Source organism: Ostrinia nubilalis, chromosome 14, assembly GCF_963855985.1.
Source record: "Ostrinia nubilalis chromosome 14, ilOstNubi1.1, whole genome shotgun sequence".
Lineage (NCBI taxonomy): Eukaryota > Metazoa > Arthropoda > Insecta > Lepidoptera > Crambidae > Ostrinia > Ostrinia nubilalis.
This window is the reverse complement of record NC_087101.1, coordinates 15800093-15826915: the sequence shown is the minus strand read 5'-3', so window position 1 is coordinate 15826915 and position 26823 is coordinate 15800093. Positions and strand designations below refer to the sequence as shown.

At 38.5% G+C, this 26823-nt stretch overlaps 1 protein-coding gene across 1 annotated transcript; it reads left to right on the top strand.

Annotated features, from left to right (window-relative positions):
• Positions 1–23387: 23387 nt before the first annotated feature.
• Positions 23388–25478, top strand: LOC135078364 (proline-rich protein 12-like). The gene has a single exon (XM_063972961.1). It carries the CDS (start codon positions 23388–23390, stop codon positions 25476–25478), a length of 2091 nt encoding a protein of 696 aa, XP_063829031.1.
• The last annotated feature ends 1345 nt before the right edge of the window (positions 25479–26823 follow it).

Here is a 26823-nt window from a genome sequence, read left to right as displayed (position 1 = left end):
TTCCGAGAAAACTTCGAACTCTATCTTTCGCTTTCACTCATTCTAGATTGCGAGCTTGAATGAGAGGGACGGATGGGGAATATTGAATATCTTTGCCGTTGTTGCTATATCATTGAAAGTGGGAGTGATTGCCCTAGTTATGAACAATCGGTGGTAATGCGGGCCTATGCGCCTGGGCAAGTGCCACCCACCGCCGCCGCACTGCGCCGGACGACAGTTTCCTGCGCCCGCGCCGTTACCACAACCTGATCATTTAATCCCGTAGTTCCTTTGGACTTTTTGCTCCAATGCATACTACGAAACGCCTCTAGCTGTAGGCGCTAAGTTATTAGTGAATATGAAGTTGTTGTTAGATTAACAACTTTATATTCACTAACAACTTAAAGGAAAACAAACAAAAGAAAAAAGGATATTTTCAAACAATAATTTCCTTAATGTTTGTTTATTTAGACCCTTATTTCCATAAGGGGAAATCTTTTTCTTTGCCCAAGCTATTTCCCATTATTTTGGGTCGGGTCTCCTCGTTCTAGGTCACCAGAATGGGAAATATCAGGTATAAATGTTTATCAAATACGATATTTACGATCCACCCTCTATCTATTGTGAATGCTTTTCTTGATTAAAAAGAAACAATTTATCCAAGCCTCCCTCCACTATAGTGGAGGAGGCTCATAGTCCAGCAGTGGACTGTAAAGGGCTGTTGATGATGATGATCCAAGCCAAAAATAAATATGTCTTCTCTGAGGAATTCGGTTTCAAATCGTCTTTTCACTTTCGGCTGCTCTGGGTCAAATACGTCCGTAGCGTGTCCCGTTATGTACGTACGTGACGTTATTTTTATTGGTGTTGTAAAGTAATAAAATTTTAAATCTTTACTTTATGTTGTATGCAAGTTAGCGAATTAACAAAGAAAAATAAAATTGGGTTAGAGAAAAGTGCGTTACCCGACTCTTGTCTATGTAGTGATTCTCTACATTCTTTGTTATCTGAGAGACCGCTTCTCCGCTGTGTTCGTGTAGGTAACTCATTGTTCCTCTAAATACCATTTTCAGAACCGAGTATCACCTTAAGTTGCTGACCTATTGACGTAATTTTAGTCATCTATATTTTCAAAGATACGCTTTTTCCTATCAATATTCTATGTGTTTATTACAGAAAGTTTTTCAAACAGTTGTGTTTAAGATATCCAGAACGTATTCGTCTCTTCGGGTGCGTCTCATCCTAGATATCTTAAGCGGCGCCCATTAGGTAATTAAGTACAGCTAGAGCTAGTAATTGTGGCTAATGACAAATCGCGGCGCGCGCGCAGCCTCCCAGCAAACGACGCACTTTGGAATTAAGCGCTTCGACTGACTCATCTCCGCTTCCGAGTAACGTAAGATAAACATAGGCACTACTTATTACCATATCTGATAATAACCTAAGGTTTTTTTTTTTATGTGATAGGAGGCAAACGAGCAAACAAAGGTGGTACAACTATGTTGATTGATATAAATGTTAAATACATAGTTTATTTAGCTCCTGTTAATATTGTTACCTATTTATGTATCTTTTTGTACGTCTATCGGCAGGCAAGAATAGATCTGGGTTTTGATGAGAGTTCATCATCATCATCATCATGTCAGCCATAGGACGTCCACTGCTGAACATAGGCCTCCCCTAATGCTTTCCACATTGATCGATTGGTAGCGGCCTGCATCCAACGCCTCCCTGCCACCTTTACGATGTCGTCGGTCCACCTTGTAGGTGGACGTCCCACGCTGCGCCTTCCGGTACGCGGCCTCCATTCCAGAACCTTGCTGCCCCTGATGAGAGTTCATTTTATTTATTTTCTATTCACTGAGAAACACCATACAGAAGGTTAAGGTGAGATAGTGTCGAGCGAAAACTTGTCAAAGACAGTTGTTGCAGTTATTGATTAAACATTTTTTGAAAGAATGTGATCTTATTCTGAACAGCCAATTTTATTGATTTTCTGTTAAAATTATTGATTTTAGTTCGCCTTAACATTTCTAACAGTAAAAAGTTCTCAAGAACGCAGATGCCGTATTCCGAGAATCGATTCGGGCGCATGTCCAATGCGATTTGAATCGATTTCGATACTTTGCTCGGTAAACAATGATATTAAATTAAGTCTAGTCGAAATATGATGACAAAAAATATTCAAGAAATCCTAATAATGTCCGAGTTAAAAATACACTTCTCATTACGAGTAATGCTAAATATTGCTTTGCAGCGAAATAAATGATTTGATTTGATTTGCTATGTAAACAGTATTATTCATCATTTATTATTTATTAACATTTTGAATAATCACATAAAATCATAGAGCATTTATTGTGATTAGTGCAAACAGATGGCAAGTGATAGTTCAGAATCTAACAAGTTAACAAAAGTCTCATCGGCTAGTTCACTTTTCTTGAGCAACGACTCTACCATCACCTAGGTGTCAGGGTTGCTAAAGATCAAGAATGGTAAGTGTCTGGGGTGGCGTGCGTGCTTCGTACGTAATCGTAAATGGATATTTATTTTTGTTATCACAAGGGTTTTATCTTCTTCGGTTGTGTCGACGCTCGTAGGAGAGTCGTCGTGATCACGCTGCACGAAGATCCAATTAAATTGACGCATTTAAACGTCGACGTAACAAACCATAAATGTAAACATTTTCTGTCGTATGGTAAAATAAACTTGAAAAAGCCTGCTGTATAATTAGCGTGGATTATTGAAGTATTCCAACGTGTTGAGGTAGGCGCGACGTCGCGGCGACAAAATCTCCTTTATTATGCCGCCGGCATAATTGGATCGGCGCGTCCACGTGTTGATGTACTATACAATATTGGTTTGTTAATTCCACGGAATTAACAGTAAATACAAACATAGTCAACTGTCGTTTCGATTGATTTTTTTTTTAGTTTTCTAAAAGAAGTCTAAAGTTTCAATCGAAGTAATTTACAGGTTTCATTCGTGATTTGTGTAGACTGCTGTTTGAATTTGAAGTACAGTTGCATGAAAAAAAGAAGATCTCGTGTATGTCAGTATTGATTTCAAGCTATAAAAAGTACCTTCTAACAGCTACTGGCATGAAATAGTATGGGTTTAAAAATAAAAGTAGATTGGATATATATTTAATTGCTAGCAAAGTAGAGACGTTAGTCTCTACACGTCAATTAACGTCAGAAACTGTAATTCTCTTATTAGCGGTCCGCGTTCACGTGCCAATTAAGGTTACTTTGCCAAATTCAATTTGTGTAAGTAGACACACGTACTCAATGGAGCCCCACATAATCTGCTTAGTGAAACGTGCTCGATTTGGATCTAGAAACACATCGATACCTTTTTTTTCCATCTGGGAAAGTTATAATATGAACTTGTATTTATTTCCAACTGAAAATTATGTACATAAATATTGGAAGCCAAGAGTTTTTCAGCAGATGACATAGCCATTGTTTGATTTCTTTATTGTAAAAGTTATTAAGCACAATCTCACTAATTAAGGTCGAGTAATTAAACTTTAATGGAAAGACCTTGCCTTGAAGACTCATTATAATGGGTTGCATAAAAATAGGAAAATTTGCTTGCTACCCTAATCGTTGAAGAGTTCTAAAAATATCTTAACCGAATGAAAAATATCCTAACTGTTTTTGGAATAGCGTGCAGATGCAGTTATCAATTGGATGCAATTTGGGATAACTGTCGCAGCCGTCGTCGCACGCGCTACGGTACGTCGCGTGCGCACTGCGCAGCGCACGTGCAAGTCTCGTTACAAATAACAGCTACTTCAAAACTTGGAGAATATGTTCAAAAATATGTAATTATATTTGTTTTAATAGTCAAATACATTCAAGACAGCTTCAATAAAGACAGCTCTACAGTCGGATTAAGATCACTTAAATAATAAAGTATGAGTAATTAATAACGAAACGGGAATATACCTTAAGTTATATCTCCAATCACAGCAAATCCTGTGTAGCCAGGATCTAGAGCGCGACCCACAATAAAATCCGACTAACAAGGGCTAAGTATGAGAAAGGGACTATTCAGTGAAGAGCGAACACTAAGTATCTGTCTAATTTAAAACAAATTAAAAAGCCACAAAATTACAAATCTAAATCAATGCTAGTCAACTGTAGACACATTTTTATGATGACTGATGCTACTAGGTTAATATTTATAACAAACGTAATTAAACAAGATAATAAGTAGTAACAAAGTGATAGATGATAATTTTGAGAAGAAAATAAAAATTGATCCAAATATGACATCAATTACTTAGCGCCAAACTGAAAAACAACTACACGACAAAGTACTTAAGGCGATAGGTGAGGCAAAACTGCAAAATAGACCTCTCTTTGAATCCCTACTCCTCCTAAATGGATGATCCAAACAAGAAAAAAAAATATGTGTGAGATGTATAATATCTTAAACTAAAAAATTGTTGTTCGTTTTTTTTGTTACAACTATTAGTTTTGACAGAAAAAATTCTTAACTTTCTTCTAATTTCACCAAAGAAATTTCCTACTCCTCCTAAACGGCTGAAGCGATTTTAATGATTCTTTCACCAAATGATAGAAAATATAATTATCTAAAAAATTGTTGTTCATTTTTTTTCAAAAATAATGTATTACGTGTCATACATTCAAAATACCCTGTAATTTCCACACGCGGGCCGCGCGAATGCGGGAGCTCAGTCTTTCACTAGCGTTCGCACGGGGAGGCTGTGTCGCACATCGGCACGCTCCGCTTCTTTGTTTTTCTATAAAGAATTTATAGCGCAGATGGTGCACTCGGTACTCATAGTAGTTCGGCGGCTGAATGAAAGTGATCTAAGTACTTACTACGTCATTTGAAATATGTATAGGTATTATAAAATGTTTAAGATAATTTAAATACATAGGTATACAAGATGCTGATTATCTATTTTTGCTAGATTTATTTGTCTGATTATCTATTTATTCTAGAGTTATTATATACTTCGAGATATACATAGGTATTTTTTTATTATGTATTAGTAGGTAATAATAATAAAACAACGCACTTAGGTATAGGAAATCACAAGACAATAAAAATACCTACAAAGGATTATTTAAATTCTGTAATTAACAAAACCGTATTTTATTAATTTCTTGGAAACTATCACATCACTTTTGTGCATTTTGCGTTTCGATTGGTAATTAATCTACAGGGTACCCCGTTTGGAATATTGGTTTTGGTTGGTATGAGTTTTTTTTTATCTCATTGGTCTCCACAAAAAATCTGAATTTTTCCCAGGGAATTTTCGATTTATCCAGCTCAATCATCTCGTCGCGAATAAGGTTAGGTACCACCTATTTCGATCCCTGATAATAATATATAATATATACCTACAGGTACAGGTGTTTGGTAGAACGTTAGACAAACTTCGTATGTAAGGTCATTTTGAATAAAGGTTTGCCCATTTGACCCTAAATGAGCTACTTTTTTTTTAAATTTTTTTTCCGAAATTTGACCTAAAACTGCTTCTTTTTTTGTCGCGTTTTCAACCGATTTTTTTTATTTGGTATGAAGATCCAATATGTCTTTACTCTAATAAAAACATTTTATATCCAGATAATGATTGGATTGGATAGCTAATTACAAAGTTTAACAAAAGTGTAAAACACGATAAAAAACTTGAAATTGATTAAAAAAATGAAATGTGTGTTAGTAGATTGTTTTTAAGATCATTAAAAACATCTAATTATCTCTTCTTTCCAACGATAATAACTAAATATCACTTGTAGTAATTAGATATTGGATTTCGACAAAAATTCAAAGTTTAGTGACGAAAATGTGAAAATAATACAAAAAATTATCCATCAAAAGTAATAAAAATAATAAATAAATAATAATAAATATCCTTGGACATTTTACACTGCGCCTCTAGTCCCAAACTAAGCAAAGCTTGTACTATGGGTACTAGACGACGGGATAAACATACTTAAATACTTTTTTTTTTTGTAAATACATACATATTATACATAGAAAACACCCAGACCCGTCACAGAAATTAAAATTCATCATTACAATTTCTGCCCGGCCGGGAATCGAACCCGGGACCTCTCGGTATAGTAGTCCGTTCTGAACCACTACACCAAACGGCCGACCGGCCGGCTGAAGTTTCTTCAAACATCTCCATCTTTTCTGATATACTGTTTTTCATAGCTTTTTTATATGATTTATTTCAAAATCAAATCAAAAATAATAACCGCATAGAAAAAGAAGTCTGTTTTTGTATGTGGCTTGATTTTTCGGCTGCCTATGATGCAGCCGTGATACAAGCAGACTGGCAGCTGGCGGAATTTGTCCGTTCGGGTGGGCTTAAATATTTTAAACTACCCTCATATTGTCATAATGTTACATTGTAGTGGCGTTACCTCGACACACAGTATTCGTATTCGTACTTGACATGTAACTCATATAAAAATGTCGCTCAATCCGTGTTTATTTATTTTAGTTGAAATGGAACGCAAAAATCTAAAATCTTATTTTTCTCTCGATTTTACCAAAAAATAATAACGGAGAAAGTAAAGTCTTAAATTGTATTCGATGATCAAAAATATTTTATTCAAGGTTGACCGATATTTGACCAATATTTTGAATACCTGCACAGACAGACATTTACATTTAGGTAGGTACTCGTACACACACTTAAAACTGTTTAGAAGCTCACTTAGACACACGAATATCGTCAGCCTAACTTTCAAACTGCTTAGGTATGTCCCTTTTTGCAAACTTTACAGTAGGAAATAACTGTTTATTTTTCATAGTTATGGTACTAATTAAAGTATAATGATGTCTAATTGAAATATAATCATTTATTTCAATTTTGTTTCAGTTTGAAAATATGCTGACGATAATTATTATTATTCTGTATAATGATTTATTTTCTTTTTTTAAATTCTGTTTTGAAACACAAAATAAGCATCGCAATTTTTTTCGATCTGCGTAAATTAAAATCGAGTTAACATTCCCGTAGGCAGTTATGTTAGAATTGGCAGCGCTTCGCATCTGTATTCTGAGCGCACTTTGGTATCGGGCAGTAGCGCGGGCGCGCGGCGGGAGGCGCGTTATCTCGCTCTAATGCTCAAGGTCGTTCGGCCATGTAATCGCCTTAAGCTAATAAAGAAAAAGTCTAGTGGTAATTGGCAGATAGAAATCCAATTACTCAATTAAGTTCCTTACGACCAAATAACGTGGCAAAACTGGCAAACTGTAAATTCGCTCAGAAAGCGTACCCATTTGTCACTTACCTACTTAAATCACGAAAAACTATTTGACACGTGTGCTGGATTTAAAAATTCAAGGAAACTGGGTGTATCCGACTGAATAATAATTGATTGAATGAATTTTATTAATAGAAGTTTATCGAATCTACGATTACCAATGTTACAGTGGGTAGATTAAAAAGATCATGAACTTTATTTTTTTAAAAATGCGAAAATAATTCTGGCCTCGATATTTGAAAACAGACATCTAACATTTGTTTTTGCATGTAGAGAGCTACGAGTAAGAATTACACATTTAAATTATATGAAACTTTTTTTCTTCGTTTTGACTTAGCGTTAGATGTGCCCTTTTAACTATCGGGGGTAGCATTTTTTTTAACACAATGTTCATAGGACATGCAGATAACTTACGTAAGATATCACACACACCTCATCTGACAGAAACACGTGTTTCTTCGAGCCACAGAAGATCATCTGTTTTTGCGATAGTGCGTGCAGAACGCGACAGAGTGATTAAGACATATGATCATAAAATCACTAGTGTGAGAACATATCATAATGATCTATACTTACCTATAATAAATCTGTAGAGAGGTCGAATTTTATGTTCTGTACTTACGGTAGGTAGGACTGATAAACGCGTCTCTTTAAATTTCAACTTATTGTAATACGAATATTTAGTCGAAAGAAGGAAAGAAAATATAACTTCCTACTAGAGATTAAGCAGTCAAGTATTCACTTTGCTTGCGAATTTCTAAAACATTTCAATATGATCTGAAACAAGAGAATGTTTTGCAATACCTTAAGCATTCACACAAGTAAACCGCTGTCGTAAAATCCCAACTAATATTATAAATGCGAAAGTAACTCTGTCTGTCTGTCTGTCTGTCTGTCTGTCTGTCTGTCTGTCTGTCTGTCTGTCTGTTACGCTTTCCCGCTTAAACCTCGCAACCGATTTTGATGAAATTTGGCATAGAGATAGTTTGAGTCCCGGGAAAGAACATAGTGGTCCATAAATGATTAATGAAAGATTGTTCCCGACGAAAGTCGACGTGAATGTTCAGATTGATTTCTCGACGCGGGCGCAACTGTCGCACAGCCCAGAGAGAAGTGGCAGTTATGAAACTTGTTGCAAGGAACAATGATTAATATTTAGCTTGCTTCATTTTATTTTTGATATCTACTCGTAAGAATTGCATAATTATCTTTCCTTGATTTTCATGTTTTTTATCAGTGTTTTTGTAATTTTTAGCTTATAAATCGAACGATTAAAATACAGGTTATTATAGATCGTCCACTGAAAGTGTCTTCAGTTACTGAGTGAGGTATGTTCGGCAGCAGATGACGACAAAACATGCAAAAAGTCAAGAAATTCTTACGTTCGGAGAAGAGCTGGCTGTTGTGGCCGAGCTGTAACCGTGGGTGGTGGACTTGTTTGTTCGGTAACGAGAATTTACACGTCCACCAACAATAATAATACAAAACGGCATATCAATCGGTTAGTCGCGGGCCGCGGCCGCCGTCAGAGAAAGTAAGACTTTATCGCATTACAAAAAGGTATATTTGTCATTATTCATAAATTTTTATTTACTCTTCCTCATTTCACTTCAATGCGTAACGCCGTTTCCAGAGTTTTTATCTTATACAAGTCTCAGGTAAAAAAAACATTTTTTGGTAAATCCCAGTTTAATAATTACTGATTATTGTACCATGTCGTCATATGATACAGATGAGTCCATCCATGCAATTCATCATCATCATCATTTCAGCCACAGGACGTCTTCTGCTGAACATAGGCCTCCCACAATTATTTCCATATCGCTCAGTTGGTAGCGGCCGGCATCCAGCGCCTTCCTGCTACCTTTATGAGGTCGTCGATCCACCTTGTGGGTGGCCATGTAATTACACACAGGATATTCACAACTCAGAATTAGACCGCTACAGTGCCACCGGGGGCAGACGGAAACTATGCAAACTACGTATGCGTGGTGTGAGAAAATTCTGATGATGGCTTTCCTACTACGAAGTACAAAGGAAGAAAACTACAAATGCGGTTAGAGTTCCACAATTTGATCGGGGTCAATATAATGCCAACGACACGAAAAAAGAAGACCGTATAGTTGAATTGATAATATACAAGGCAAAAAAAACACCGGATGATAGTCAGAGTCAATTGCTTCTGCACCTCGACAGGTGATTTGACCATGTTTTGTGGACTTGATGAGATCGGCCATGATGCTCTTTCCGACTCATTGTGTTGCAAGAAAGGCGTTCAGTGTCATTATTGAAAGTGTAACGTATCGTGTGAAATTATAAACTACGTGCGTAAGAAAGGTGATCTTCTTGTTTCTTTGAAATCATCATTTGTTGTACGAGTCATTTCTTACTTAGCTACTGATGGTAGTTGGTAGGCTTGTCAGCGATTAGCATTTGCTAAAGGTTTAGTCTAGGAGTTCTTGATGGGCAAGAAGAAGACTTGCATTGCATCGCTTATCTTACTAGCACATCCTTATTAACATTTTGTTAGAGCTTGATGTTGGCAAACCGCTAACAAATTATGACATTCATCCATTTTGTATGATTTATCCATCTATAATAATTGTGAATAGGACTGTATAGAAATTAACTTATTTGTTTTTCTTGTTGCTTACTTCAATGCTATTTTCAAGAGCGATGATGCCAAAATAGGTAATGAGTTTCACCCAAACCGGTACTTTCAAGCGTTTACTTTAAGTGTGTTCTAAATTTATCGTTATCATTTTTGATATCCAATTAATGATCATCCGCTAGTTTTTAATTACAAAAATAATTTATAAGTATTTGTGCAACATGCTGTGAGGAATCCGATAAACATCTCACGCCTAACATACAGGCGTAAAGATTTAATTGTTATTAAATAAAATACTTAACCTAATAGGCATAATACAATCTATAAATTATAAGAATTCAGTTAATTGTAGATTAATTTTATAAATAATTTATATCATAAATTTTGACTAGCTAACCTGGAAATCAATTAGAAACATTTCAATTACATTGGTTTCCAGCTTGTTTTAAAAATACATTAAAACAGTTACGTGGAGTGATTTATTGATGTCCATCAGTTAAAATTTCACAATCGTACTAATAGTTCCAGATATTACCAATGATTACAAACATTTCTACCTTAATTAAATGTAGTATAGATAGAGGTTTAGTTACAATTTTTTTGATTTATTTTTCGATTCGATACCTCTTTAACTTTATAACAAAACGGTTAAAATCTTGATCTAATTAATACAAATAAACAAAAACGTGTAGATCGTTATGTTGTTTGTATTGATTTTCTAATATGCTTTATAAAATAAATGAAAGAAAAGCTTGTAAAAAATAGACGTAAATTACATGTCTTCACAATTTTCTTTTCTCATCAATTATTTTATCTATTGTGTCTACTTAGTAGGTTAGTCAAGTTATTAACGAAATAGATGAAGTGTCGATTGAGTCTGCAGCGATGCATATCTTAGGCTGCTGTCAATGAAACCAAATACTTGTACAGCGACGGCATTCAAGGTATTACCTAGATATTCAGAGAAAGCGAGCGCAGGTTATGTGATTCATAAACAGTTAAATTCGTAACTACACGCGCGAAAAGTAAAAGGTTCGCGACCGAGAAAGCGCTGAGATCAAAAACGGTGTAAGACCATGACCCGTATTAATATACCGGGCTATAATTATAATAATCATTAAAAATGCAAATTAGATAATGTGTAAGTCAACAAATATGAAACGCTAAGCAAGCCAAGTTGTAATTTTATTAGAAAGTGGAAGCTTATTACCACTAATGTTACCTATATTTATTTAAAATAAGGCAGCAGTCACAGTATGCTGCACAGTCCAAAGTTGCACTACTTTAAACCAAAATGTAATCCTACTTGTATGTATGTAGGTATGCTCTTCCTAGACAAAAATAATGAGTAATTAGTGTAGTACACAAACAAGTATTGCACATAAGACCTTGGGTCCAAACTGATGTGGGCTGATAATGGGAAAACGCGTGCTTAAACTACATAAATACGACTGGGCAACGTTTAACCATGCGGGCCATGTCTACGGCTCGTTTGTACGTGTGATGTATTAATGGATATAAATAGCATGGCTGTGAATTGAATTGGAGAAAGAAATAAGCTGACTATTGTGGACTAAACACTGTTGAATGGAACGAGGTGGTAAGATGCGAAGATTAATGTGTGACACTACTTGCTTAACTTTATTGACTCTACTTTCTTAATAAACGGCCGATTTTATTAAAAATTTCATAAGCAATACATATGTAACTACCATGTAATAATTATCAGTTTTAGATAGTAGATATCTTTGAAACAAATAGGAGTATAAGTTTATCATACACTTTTTAATATGTACTAGATGCATCATTTTCAAAGCAAAACCTCTAGATTGAGAAAGGACGAGGGAAATCCCATGTTACTTGCCTTATTAACTCTTAAAGTTTTCCTTTACATTAAAAGAAAACGTATATTTTACTCCATTGTCTATTCCATTAGTACAAACATCACATCAGTGGATTATGCCTGAAAACTTAACAGATTAGGCAAGTTCGCTTCCACCTTCGGCCTGATCGTCACTTACCATCAGGTGAGATACAGGCCAAGAGCTTCCTCGTTTAGGATAAAAAAAAAGTTACTAGGTCTACACATATTACATCTACGAGTATAATTTGAGTAGGTATGTATTGATTTGCAAGGTAAGCGTAATCCATATTGACCGTCATTTGAAGTTGAATTCAGTTTTACAAAATCAACTTTGAAAATTGCAATTAGTTTTTTGATGTATGGTAGAGTTCTTTAGACAACGTTTATTCATTTAATTAACTGGAGCAGATTGCCAAATAAATTAAGAGTGATCTACATTTCGATTTAGATTTTAGAATATAAATAATCATAACGTATATTTTTATATAATTTATGCAGCATTTATTGCAACATTTAGCTATCAGTGTTTCAGTGTTAATGGACACTATTACAATATTCGATGACATTCAGATTTAAATTGAATATTAAATAGGTGGTTTTGATTGAGAAAGATAAGGTATAATAAAAAATAGTACCATTTGACAGAGCTTACTGAAATTATATTTTTTGACAGACCTGAATGTTAATAATTTCCTCCATGCGATCATTTGTATGAAAAAGGGTTTTCTTTACTCACAGACAGAAGAAGATGTTAATAGTTTTAAATGCTGTTTAATACACAGTAATTTTGTTTACGATGTTTGGCTAAGATTGGTTTGTTTTAATGTAAAATTCTATAATTTGCGGCACTTTCTCGTGAAATTCGACACGAAATAATTTCACGAGCCGGATCCACGATCTCGTAATCAGATCAATATAATCAGTATCGGTTTCCGCGTATGTAACTGTAACCTCAATAAATATTTTGTCACTCAATGATTCGTGACGACAAAAAATAACAATTTAAGTGATCTATAGAAGCAACAAGCAGTATCTTAGTTAGAACTTACTAACTAGCGCTATGCGAGTAGTTTTAACTGTCAGACAAACGATAATGACATAGTACGTATGTACCTGTTTGTAGACAGTTTAATAGATTATACTTGAATTCAATATGTTTTGGATTAATTTATTATTACATATTTATTTACAATAAAAGTAATAAGTAAGTATATCATTATGTTTGGTTTAATTTTCAGCACAAATAAATTCAGAAAAAGACGATTTATGTGACAAAAATGTGCCTCTGTTAGTCAAACAATAGCGTGACTGAAAGTGAAGAAAGTGTGAAGTCTAGAAATTAAGCTAAGTTTGCTCGAGGTCAAAAGGTAACGATGACAACGCTGCCGAGATAGAAACGACAAAAACCAGCGATCACCGGCATGATACGAGAAACACGTCTCGTATTTTGAGAGTCACGCACGACGCGCAGACCACTAATAGTAAATTCATTTTTAAAGTCACGAATTTTGCTCTGATTGTTTGTGGTGACGACGATGAGGTAGTATTTTAGATACTCGCGATTGTTAGCTGGTCTACATCTCTAATATGATCAGGGTTTATGAAAAATCCGGATAATTTGACCGTGACCATCATATTAACATGCGTGTTATAATAGCATACTAATCTTGAATTTTCAAACAAATAGGTAACCTAAAAATTAGTTTTGAGGCGTTCCTTGACGAAATGGATTAAAAAATAAAAAAAACCTAACTTGCAATACAATAAACAAATTGTTTGTATCAAATAATTGACAGTGAAGAGCATGTTAAAAATCTCTGCGAATATAACACGTCTTTCAAATGCATTTGCTACGGATTGAAGATGATGATGATGATTCAATTTAACTTCACTTAACTATTAATACTGGTGTTGAGCAGCGGATCATGTTTTTTCATAATTGTGACTAGCTGCACATAAAAAGAATTCAAAACTGGATTTTATAACAAGCTGACACGTTTTTTGTTTCATTTAACCATATTTGTGGAACAGAAGCGAAGTTGTAAATAAGGTTGCTTATAAGTGCAATATACCTACCTAAGAGTAAGTAGTTTGTAGAGCTAAACATTTTATAAAACAATAATCGATTTTCAGCGTTATTTACATATTTAGTTGCAATGCATAATTATTGCTAGTTTATTATACATATTATCCCATATAATTTGGATTAGTAATAAAGTAAACAGACTGCTAAGATAGTGTTTTCTCAGCTGGAACATAGTAAGTAAGAGCCATATGAGTCAGTCCGTTCGCAGACACCTTCGTCATACACTCGCATTATTTATTAATAATAATGTACTTATTCTTACAATATCCTTGGCTTTTGGTGCTCAATGACTTGTGCTGTGTATTCATTGTATGTTAATGGAGTCCCACAAAGTCACATTAGTTAAATTTATTTACGAAACCGTAAATAGCTAAATGCCTAAAGAAATCATAAAAACTGCAGTTAAACAATGTGCCAGTTAGAAACACGAAATGATAATAAAATTTTAATGCGACTTCGTTTTTACTACGTCTGAAATCTTTTAGTTGCACACGTTAAACGTTAAAAACGTTCTGAGATTAATTTTATTTCAAGATTAATGATCTGAAGCATAGTACTTGTAATTAATTTTACTGTAGGTATATAATTTGTAATGTATGGTTTATTTAGTATGGACCAGAGCTGAAAAAAATAAAATAAGCTATATTCTGAAGTCCTAATAATTTATTCAAACCCATTCGCGTGCACCTGAGCACACCACGAGGACTCTACCATGATGAAGTTTCGTCTATGTTTTTCTTTTCTATGGTGCATTTTGAGCGACGAATGCAAATAAGATCGGCGTATCTGTGAACCTGGTAGTAAACTACTACTGCTACAGGGCTCATTGGTTTTCGAACAGCACAGAGACCAGCCGCCTGCGCCGGCGGCGGTTCATTAAGCCGACGCGAGGTTGTAGGCCTTACACGGTGCCCAGATCACGCCGGAGGCTATTTTCGCTAGGATGTCATATTATGCAAAACATTTTTTCTTTATTTTCACATTGTTACGAGTACATTTTCTGCTCCGCAAAATAATCACTTGCCTCCATAAGTAGGTGATATTTTAATCACGCCGTTCCTGCCGCACTATCTCACGCTAGGTTCGCACAGCACAGCTACACACAATCGGTTATATTTACGTAAAACATGCCCGCTCAAATTACGTGGGAATATCATACAAATTGGCCATACAGTCTCGTTTTCATTAACGATATAAACACTATTTAACTTAATTTTATGGTTTAGATTGTGTTTCACGGAAACGTCTCATTAGCTGTTTTGAATGTGACGTTATACCTACGATTATGTTACTACTGAGAGAGCTTCATCTGGAAATAAGGTCTTATGTAAAATAGATAATTGGACCTTAATGTTTGAGGGAGAAAATGCTAACCACTTGGTAAGTTTATTGGTTTACAGTCATGAAAATCACTTCAGTAGTTTTTGAGTTTGAACAGACAGATGCAGCTGGAGAACTTTGTTTTTTAACGATTTTTTTCTTAAAAACCTTTACAATATAAGTAAAGCTTTCCCTAAATAAAATAAACAAAGATTTGTAAAGTTTACAACATGTCTGTAATATAAGCTCTTGATAGCTCTTCTCAATCGAGAGTTGGGAATTATAGAAAAATATCTCCGAGCATTATAAAACTCCAAATCACAAAAGTACCAGTAGTAGTGGTATTAATACATTTTTGCTAAATAAGTATTAATTATCGAGCACATGTCCACAATCGAAACAAACAAGTGGGTAACGTCATAAGAGTGACAGTGAACAAGTGGAAAGCGACAGTGCGCACGAGTAGAGATGTGCCGCTGAGAAAGTTCTCGTTCCCGGCAATATTCCCAGTGAGAATATTCTCGAGAACCGAGAACGCTCCCGGGAATATTCTCAGTGTTCTCGACAGAATACATTTACTTTTAATTTTAATTTTGTTGTTTATATGTGATATTATTTGTAATGTTTCGATGTTTTATTAACTGGGCGTTAAGACTAGTCGTTATAAACAAGGCACGAAACGTGTGAGTGAGATATTGCTGTCTTGCTCACTCTTTTCGTGGCGAACGCATACCGCGGCTTTAGGACTCGGCTACGGTAATTGAACATAAGTGTGCCTCTGAGTTTTAAGGCCCTTGCCACCCTGACGGATTGTAAGTGGATTCAAAGTGGATTTAAAGCGAAGTGGCGACGCGACAGAGAAGCCGCGTGAAAATATCGTAAAGCTACCCAAAGGCTGCCCAGCCGAGCTGGATTCGATGACTGACCTTTTTTTCGAAGTTGGACCTACCTAACTGGACTGTTTGTCCCCGGTATACATTATTGTCAACAACCTCGAGTGTAAAGTCTCCAACTTTTAGAGGAGTGGGTGCAACACGGTCTTTAGACATGATTTTTAAATCTTGTCCATGTTCATTTTGAGACCCACTTGTTGAGAGACTCTATTGAGGCCATCGAGCATTGTGCCTAGATCTTCCACGATCTCAGCCATGACTACGATATCGTCTGCTGTCTGGATGATGTACTCGCCGTTGATATTTATGCAGTGGTGATGAGTCTCCCTGTCTCACCCCTCGCTGCAACTGGATAGGTTTCGGGTTGTGATCTTAAAACGGACTGTCACTGTGGCGTGTTTGTACAAGCCTTTCAAGACTTTAATGTATCAATAGTCAATTTGGCACAGTTGAAGAGACTGAAGCACTGCCCATGTTTCAAACGAATCGAAGGCTTTCTCATAGTTCACAAACGCAAAGTGGCTGATTATACTCCTTGATCTTATATATAATCTGCCGTTGCGTATATTATTATGTTATATGGTACTAAAGCCTTTTCGGAAACCGGCTTGTTCGGGGGGCTGAAAGTCGTCGAGCCTTGATAATTCATAATGACTATCGAAAACAGCTTGTAGACATGGCTTAGAAGCGAAATGGGTCTATAATTCTTCAACAAGGTTTTGTCACCTTTTTTGAAGAGGAGTATTACCATTCTTTTAAGTGTCAGATCAATCTAGCTAGCACGTATTTTCTATAAAAATGTGTCAAATGATCCGTCAGACAGGCTATCCACAACTTATCCAGAAGTGGCGAAACAGGCCCTTACTAAGCTATTGTGAAATATGCCCTTAATGTGAAATAAGAATAGTTTAAAAAACTAAAAACACGCTTTTAATTACTAACAGCACTAAAAAGCCAAAAATCATCAGGACCCTGGACATCATCTAGCATTAAAGTGCTCGAAAAGACAAATCCAACGAACCCAAACTCGATGAGTTTCCGCCGTTTCGTTTAGGAGTTCCTATGGCTATCTCCTGACTCCATCATTAGGACAATGGACATTATCTAGCACTTAAAGATCTCGAAAAGACATCCAATGAACCCAAACTCGATGTGATTCCGCCGTTTCGTTTAGGAGTTCTTTTGGCCACCTTCCAGTCCCATCATCAGACCAGCTGGTACCACAATATTGTATTGTAATTTCAAATCTACATATAATTGCCAAGTTTCATGATGATACAAGACTTAGAAGTGCGTGTAATTCAGATTCTAAGATTCCATTACATAGTTAGTTACATACACGACGACCTAATAAGAGCGTGTTAAAAACGAAAAAATGGACAGTTAAATTTTTTAATTACGTGTAAAAAGAAATTTTTGTCATCTTACATATCATTAAAACGACATTTCACGACGAAAAAAATAAAATATAATAAATGTGCAGTTGCCAAGAATATTGCCGAGAAAGTTCCCGAGAATATTCTCGGGAACACTGAGAATATAGCCTTTCACTGCAAATAGAGTGTATTGTTTAATATACACTTATCTGTTGACTTAATTTAATACTATTTTACTTAAGAAAGTTTGTTTATTTCCATTTGATAAACATGATTCTCAACCTTTCTCACTTAGAAGAACGCTCCCGGGAACGCTCCCGAGAATATTCTCAGTTGAGAGAGCGTTCTCGGGAACGGCACATCAATACGCACGAGTGCAGGAACCGCGTGTGGTGTAATTGGTATGCAAAACGCGCGCCAGGAAGCGCTGCTCATCCAACGGCTAATTGCTCTCGGCTGCTTGTGTGGCTCGCAATGGGGATTGTAGACCAGGAAGTCTATATACGCCACGTAGATGATTATTGCCCTTTGTACTTTGTTCTTCTTCTTATCGTGTCGACAACAAACCTAAACAGTGTCAACCCAAAACTCCGCTACAAGAGTAAATAATGTTGTCAGCAGCATTCATTAAATCCTCCTGAGTGCAGTTGCTCGGGCACTCAGGGCACGACATCATGTGCTTCATCGACTGGGGAACAAAACCGCACCTGCACTCCATGTTTGAGCCATCCAAGAATCCCCACCTGACCAGATTGTCCTTACTACGGCCAACCTGCGTCCGAAGTCTATTTAATTTGTCTATGTACTAGGGCCCAGGGTGAAGAAGTTGACTAGGACATGGATAGGAAAATATAGAAAACTAAACACCAAAGATAGAGAATCTTTGAAAATGTTAGGAATTCCTCTGAAAATCACTAACCATTAATTGTGTTGGATAAGTAGAGAGAAGTCCTGAGTGGAAAAGCTATTGAAAATAATAAAAATCAGGAAATATAAAAGTTGATAATTTGGAAAGCACAACTTGTTAGCAATAGCCGAAGAAAAACGCAAGCAATTTGATGGTGTTAATATTTGAAGGAAAAATCCAAGATTCTATTAGTAAATTCGATTCGGGATTGTTTCTTTAAAGTTTGCTAGTTAGTGGGCTTTTATCGATTTCGTATGGTGCCTTCAGATTCGAGTGGGCAATAACTTTGGTCTATAAACTCGCTGAGCGGACCAAATTAATGTGAGGGTTATCTGAAAAAAAATGGGATTTGGATATCTCACAAGGAATTGTGATTATTAAAATTAACTTAAACTTTTAGAAAACCTTGCGAAGTCGTCCTGTAAACAGCAAGATGTTAGGTATTGTCTATTGGTAGGTGTACGCCTATATAAAATTTTAAAAGAAAGGATTAATTAAGTAAAAACGGTCAAAATAGGATTGTACTGTCATGTTATGCCTATTTTTTTGCTAATGGTGTAATTCCTTGCAAGACGCAAGTCAGTAATAAAAACATTTGTTTCGCTACGAAGATTTAAGGACTGGTAGCGCCATCTGTTGGTAGCACTAAGCTAACTTAACTTTAATGCTGGTGTTTATTTTAATTAGTATGATAATTGGGTTTCAGATTGATTCAGTCTAATCTAAATACTTTAGATAAATATATAAATAATATAGAAAATGTTAATGTGATGGTTGTGTGTGACATTATCTTCCAATGAGGATCAGTACTGTTGTAGAAAATTCAATAAAACTAGTATCTACGTTAATCTTTAAGACATAAGAAAGATATATCTTTTTGAATTATCCAAATCGGACCATTACTTACGAAGATATGAAGTAATAAACATAGGCCGTTTTTGCCGCTAAAAGTCAACGTACGCAGGGCCGCGTGACGTCACTATATCCGAATCGAGTGCAGCCGGCGTACTATTGGGATGGAAAAGATTTTTTTCCAGCTAAACTATCAGTTTTAGAAAGAAACTTTTAATAACATTTATTCATCAAAATAAAGTAATCTATCGACCAGTAATTTTTAAAAATAAAAATTATGAAAAATAAGTATCGCTATGTCCAAAAACCACATTTTCATAGGATTCGATGCAATGCGGAGACGCGGTTGGGGTGAGTGTAACTTAATGATTGTTTGTATTGAGCATAATAATACATAATATGATGCTAATAATACCCAGTTTCTGGCCTGGGGGGGGGGGGATAAGTCATACCCAGCTTATAGCCTGGGGGGAGGGGCAAGCCTTACCCAGCTTCTGGCCTTGGTGGGAGGGGGGGAGAGGCAAGTCATACCCAGTTTCTGGCCTGGGGGGGGGGGGTAAGTCATACCCAGCTTCTGGCCGAGGGGGAGTCATACCTAGCTTATGCTTATGGACTGGGGGAAGGGGCTAGCCTTACCCAGCTTCTGGCCTGGGGGAGGGGGGGGGGGTCAAGTCATAACCAGTTTCTATGGGCTGGGGGGAGGGGATAGCCTTACCCAGCTTCTGGCCTGGGGGGAGGGGGGGGGGGGTCAAGTCATACCCAGTCCTGGGGGGGGGGAGGTATGTAATACCCAGCTTATGCTTATGGACTGGGGGGAGGGGCTAGCCTTACCCAGCCAGCTTCTGGCCTGGGGGGAGGGGCAAGCCTTACCCAGCTTCTGGCCTGGGGGGAGGGGGGGGGGGTCAAGTCATACCCAGTTTCTGACATTTCTGGCATGGGGGGGTGTCATACCCAGCTTCTGGCCGAAGGGGAGTCATATCCAGCTTATGCTTATGGCCTGGGGGAGGGGCAAGCCTTACCCAGCTTCTGGCCTGGGGGGAGGGGGAGGGGTCAAGTCATACCCAGTTTCGAGCCTGGGGGGGGGGGGGGTAAATCATACCCAACTTCTGGCCGAGGGGGAAGTCATGCCCAGCTTATGACCTGGGGAGAGGAGGGGGGCGGGGGAGTCATACCCAGCTTCTAGGCTAAGATTAAATAGATTTCCAGGAGGGAGCAGCTGTCCTTTCCTGCAGCAGCTGGCCCGCCCATGGAAACGGCGAATAGATAGGTAGGTACGTAGGTTTAACTCAGAAAAACTAAATAACAGGTAGGTATTGGCATAGTGTATCTGCCTCAGCTATACCTTATTGTTAGAAGTAAATAAATTAATACTTATACATTTTTATATTTTACTTGGAAGAAGACAACACTTATGAACACTTAATTTGAATAAATCGCCAAATATACCACCGCGGAGACCCCAGTCGCGTCTCTGCGTTCCATTGAATCGTATGAGCGTATGGATTTTTTGCGTTATTTTTCACAATTTCTATTTTTAAAAATTACCTATCGATAGCTTACTTAATTCTGATGAATAAATGTCATTACAAGTTTTTCTCTAAAACTGATAGTTTGGCTAGAAAAAAATATTTTCTATCCACGCAGTACGCCGGCAGCGTTCGGATCGGATATAGTGACGTCATCGTCCCCGCGCCGGGCGGTCAGTGAACTTTTTTAGTAATTTGGCCATAACTTCGTCAATTTTTGTCGTAGAACAAAAATTTTTGGACTGTGTATTAAGGATTTCTTAGCCCTATAAATCTGCATTCACAGTTAAAAATCGAAATGATCCTCATTGCAAACTGTAATACTACGAGTATTAATCAAGAATGTTTGTAGTACCTACATACAGCCGGTCAATTTTACGAATTTCAGGGACTTGGATGTGGTGGTGAAATGCCAGACGAACTCCATAAATAAAAATTCTCGATGAACTCATAGCTTACTCTAGAAGTGTAGAGGCAGAGCTTTCACCTAAAAAGGTAGTTCTACCTATAAGCTAGAGATGAAACGGATAGTTGTTTGGCCGGATACCGGATAACCGGCGAGCTGCTCTGACCGAATTCGGATTCCTTTAATAATAGGGAAAAGGGGCACAACAAGCCAATCCAGATGTTATCCAAACTACATAAACTAATTGGTTAATCTAATAAGATAGGTTAGGTTCTCTAGAAAGAAGTAGATCTTCTTTAACAACTTAAAGTAAATAATACAAAAGAATATAACGCGCTTATTGCCGCTGTACAGCGCCTATAAGAATATTAGCTATACTGTGCGCAAGTGAGTCGTATCGCGCCTCCTGCAGTCACGCATCGCAGCGGGCGGCGCGCGCGCATAGCGCAGCTATTACACTGTCTAATGCACAGCGGAGATTCACTTTTGCGATAATCTGTTTAGTCTAGTACACCGGTGAAACGGATTGCCGGGTTCGTTCATAACATGCATTAAGTAAGCGAACTACCAATGATCTAGCATCAAACTAAACAGAGCTTGGAATGAGTACCTAGCCAGGTTAAATGTGCTATATGGAACCCAAAATTACTGTCAGTACCTGCTGGACCGAAAGATTTAATGCTTAGGGTTACCAAGTAATAAGTTACGTGAATAGCTAAATAAATAAATAGCTCTGAAAACATACTATTTGTAAGTGATCATTTCAAAGTCGATCGCATGGTAATGGCATTCATTCATATCCTACTGATTCCTCTGTTCGATATCTTGAGAGGAGTGTAAAATAAGTCTCACTGTAAAAGCATCTATTGGTATGAAAAAACTCAGAACTCTTCACCTGAAAGAATACCGTAGCAACAACGCACTTGCGAGGAAAATTGCCGACTAAATGATGGCCCGTAGCCTGATCTGCTAAGGCAAGTAGCGGGTCCGAATCTTATGGTGGACAGTATGAGTCGGTTAGGGTATACATTGGCCATGGAAGAAAACATTACATGTAAATAAATGAGTTTAAGTGACATTACAAGTTACTTACACCCCTCTTTAATAGTTCTCATAAGTATAACCACAGAATAAGTACTAGTAGTACTATTATTACTAACTTTTATGGAAAGCGACCCTGGGATCGAAAGTTTTTGGCAGTTTGTGAGTCAAGTCTTAAATGTCTTTATTTGTTTAGACAATTAACGTAGCTACTAACAAATCGTTAACTTTTAAAGAAAATAACAAGGGTCTCTACTGTAGACTCTACAGCATTATTATTTTACAGATTCGCATAGAAATACGAATAGGTAGGTAGATAGGTAAGTACTAAGTAATGTCTACTAACACTGACCTGACGTATAAAATCAATCCAATCGATTTAATTATTAATCAACAGTCTACATTTTACGAATAGCTAACATTACCTTGGCCCACTTTAAAAATCTATAACTGTACTACCTACTTAATTTGTCATTGAAGTAAAACAATCCAATAAGTTATCGCTTTACATAATGCGGGCAAAAACTGACCCTAGGTTTTTGCGGTTATGCTACGAAAGTCGCATAAACTGACACTATCTAGGAGAGGTCATTATAAATCTCCAAAACATACATTTAAAGGTACTTAATGCCAAAACTATGTTTTACTTATTTGCTTAGTAACTGTCACAATAGCATAAGTTAGCGGTCTTTCGTTTTCCGATCAAAGTAATTAGTAAATCAAAGATATCTCATTAACGGAGCTATTCACGTTCATTTATGTTTACCGTTTTGTATTTGGCAAGTAGATCGAATAATGTGATTTCTTATTGGAAGTTATCACAAGTAACAATGCTTATCATTATCGCGACATGTCGAAATTAACATAAATTGAACCGTGATTTGAAAGTAATTTATTGAGGCCTACTTGCAAAATTTGTATTATTTGTTTGTTTGTACCTTACCAGCAGTTATTTCGAAACGAGTTAGTATATCAATTCCGTACTCAAGTTTACGGTTTTAGAATTTTTCTAACATTGATCGGGAGTGTGATCTTAGCATAGCTATGTAATATAAAATAATAGGTCTCCGATGTGTCGGTGTTCATGTTTCTTTGGTCGTCTACTGATAAGGAGTGCTTGCACCGATTGGGAGGATTAATCCGCTTCGTCCCAACAGTCTGCTTATATCGCGGACCGTGTCCAGTGGACCGTGCCGGGGCTTGAGCAACGTCGGCGTCTCCGCACAAAACCGCGCGCGCCGACCTCCCGCGCGACACTCGCGCCATGCGCCCGCGCCGCCTGCCGCCGCTGCTGACGCTGCTGGCGCTCGCAGCCGTCGCCGCGCAGCCGCTCGACGAGCCCGCCCTCGACGCCAACGCCACACAGCTCCACGCGACCAGCGTCCGCGATGACGCCACCAACGACACCCTCAGCGAGACGGACGACCACGAGCCGGTCGTCCGCAAGAAGAGAACCTTCGGAGACATAGTGTTCAGGGGACTCGCAGACGTCTTAGGCTACAATGTTGCCCGAAAACCCGCGCAATCGGCTTTCCCGCCACCGCTGGCACCGGTCCCAGGAATCGATATACCGTTGCAGGCCGGACCCGGACCTGCACCTGCGCCTGCGCCTGCCGTCCCCGCTCCTCCCCCGTGCGGAGCTCCCCGGGCGGCCGGCCCGCCTCCCTGCAGGGCTGTAGCGCCACCCCCGCCGCCGCCTCCGCCGCCGCCGCCGCCACCACCACCGTGTCCAAGACCGAGAGCGGCGCCACGACCTAAACCGAAGCCAGCGCCCCCACCGCCCCCGCCGCCGCCACCGCCACCGCCGCCGTGCGCGCAACCGCGGGCCAATCCTGCCACTCCTGCTCCCTGTGCGCCTCCTCCACCACCACCGCCGAAAGATAATCTTGAAACTATACAATCCAACTTTAGGCTGTCCTTTAACTTTTTAAGAAGCACTCCCGCACCCGCCGCACAGGCCGCACAGGCTGCGGCCCCTCAAGTGTTGCCTCCGGTTCAACCGATAGCACCCGTCGCGATTGCGCCTCGCGCTGCCAAACTGCCACAGGACCCGCCGAGAAATCCTCGCGTTTATGTCGATGCTTTCGTAGTCAGGAACGGAGTCGCGCAAAAAGTTAATACTATTGACGCTAAACATCTTAATAATCCCCAACAGGCGGGTCTCGAGGACGATTATTTAGCTTACGACGAAGAGGTCGAGCCTCAGAGACTCGACTACGACGACGAGGACGACTACGAGGACGCGCAGGAGTCCAGAGATCGTGCGAAGGCCGTAAAAGAATTTAGTACCGCATTAGATAACTTCTGGGATCATAAAAGACAAGCCAAGAAGAAACTACCGCCAGCAGATTATCGAAATGTTCATTTTGGAGACCGTAATCTAGCCAACCAAGTGCGCAGGGTCGGAAGTTCGGAGTCGCATCAAAGTCTGCAACGGGAGCGCGCTCGTCCTAACCGTATCCCGCTTCCCGAAGGTGACGAAGGAGTCGAGGATGATGCAGAGCTAACTACGACAACCGAGGACCCTCGAAGAAAACTAAAACCGCGAGTGCTACCACCCACGGAGAAAAACCCAGGGCATATTGACACGGTGACAGTGCGCGTACCTCCAATCTACAAAGAAAAACGACCGAGGAAACTTCACCGTGAGCGACCCGAAAGACCCGACCGACCCGAAAGACCGGACCGACCCGATAGGGATGAAGAACAGAGCGCGGAAGCCGGTGATTCGCGAGAGCGGGAATATTACCACGAACAAGACACAGACGGAGAGGATAGTGCTTTGTCTCCCCAAACTGAAAAACCAAGACGCAAACGTCGTCGTAAGCAGAGCCGAAAGGCGCGATCAGCTGAGGAAAGCGATGAGTATTCCGCAGGTGACTACGACTACTTCGGTAACAAAAGGGCAATATCAAAGGAGGAGGAATATTTCATGGGCTTGACGATACCGCCACCGACAAAGGACGCAGATTTAGCACGCTTAGAACAGGGGGAGCAGCAGAAGGACGGACATTTCCTGGACGATCACGAGCGTCTTAAAGAGGACCCGGAGAGGATCAGAGAGGACGAGAGGACGGACGACGAAGGGCGGGCGGATGACAGTGGTCGCAGTGATGAAAAGGAGCGTTTAACAGATCAGAGAGAAGATAATAAATATCGGGCGGACGAGAGCGAGCGTTCTGGTGAGAATGAGCGAGCCGACGAAGGCGAGAGGACCGACAAGCTGAGCCCCAACGCCAAGGTGCACGAGACCGGCTATCGGAACAACTACGTCCACGCCACCAACATACAAGTTGACGACCCGCGTCCTTCCGTCGCTTCAGTCAAGAAAAAGAATGTAACAATCGGCAAATGAGCCACGCTACCGCGCTAGCACCCGCCATACCCATAGTTATTTATTTATCGACAGAAAATTAATAAAATTAATGCGTAATATAATAATTGCTCCAAGATTTATAGTAGTCCATTTCATTTGTTAGCGAAGGCTTCTATAAACGTAGAGCTTAATGACAGCGGTCTGTGATCTAGTTGTAGTACGCATGTTGCATCGTTTTTGTAATTTTATTATTTTTGTATTAGTTTAAGTTAATTGTACTATATTTCTTAATAAACAGTTTCGTAAATGATTGATTTCGTTCTGATTGTCTGCGTGAAATTTGATTTGGCCGAGGCACGTCGAATCTCGACAGCGTCTGTCGGGTTTATGGGTGAAGGTCCTTCTGAGATTAATAGAAAACTCTAGCAACGGTCACTGCGTTTCATGACAGTGCATTGACCCAAATGCTGCAAGACTGCAAGCGCAAGGTGCTTTTTGTCACGTTGCGAACTGCGAGTGCAACTAGACCGAAGTTGCATCCCTAATTGTACAGACAGATATACTTGGCCTAGACTTTCCGGGTATTATCTACTTTTCAGTTACTGAATACTGAAGACATAATAGAGGAATTGACAAAAAGTAAGTAATGTAAAAGCTGTAATCGTCTGAATGAAATGTTCAACACTAAAATTAAACAATTGTCGATAATAGCCATGACTAATTAACAAGCGACTTGCTTAGTTTTTCTACTGTCTCCACCTAATTATTTTATAACGGCCCACTGAAAGATAAGTGCTTGAATTGCATTGTATTATGACTTAAAATGTTCTTTGTTACATATAAAATTACTTAAAGAGATTCTGAAATACGGAATTCAGGATTGGTTAAGAATGTCTGATGGCGTTGATCAGATATTTCGGAACAGTTCTAGTTATTTATGATTAAGAAAGAAAAACTAACTAAAGAAGAGAGTACTAATTGCTATCTACCAATATCCATTGGTGCCCAAATGTTTAGTCTTTTGGACCAATCGTAACTTGAATTTATGTTAGGGGTTGGGACTTAAGATTGATTGAATCGTAGGGAGATAGCACATTGAATATCTAAATTATTCCACGTGGGTTTATAAACAATAATGAGAGACAACTCTATCGCTGACCTCATAATGTATATTTCATATTTAAGTTTCTTGGAAAAACCTCACGATGTCACTGTTACAATAACTAGTTAGTAGGATGTTTCGTCACATACAATAAGAGTATAGAATAAATTGAGTTAAGGGTACAACGCACAGGTGTATTTTGCGGAACTGATGGAGAGACCGCCACCGCGCGGCCTTGACCGAGACGAATCGCGGCGATTTCACTAAACCTTAGCGGCGCTA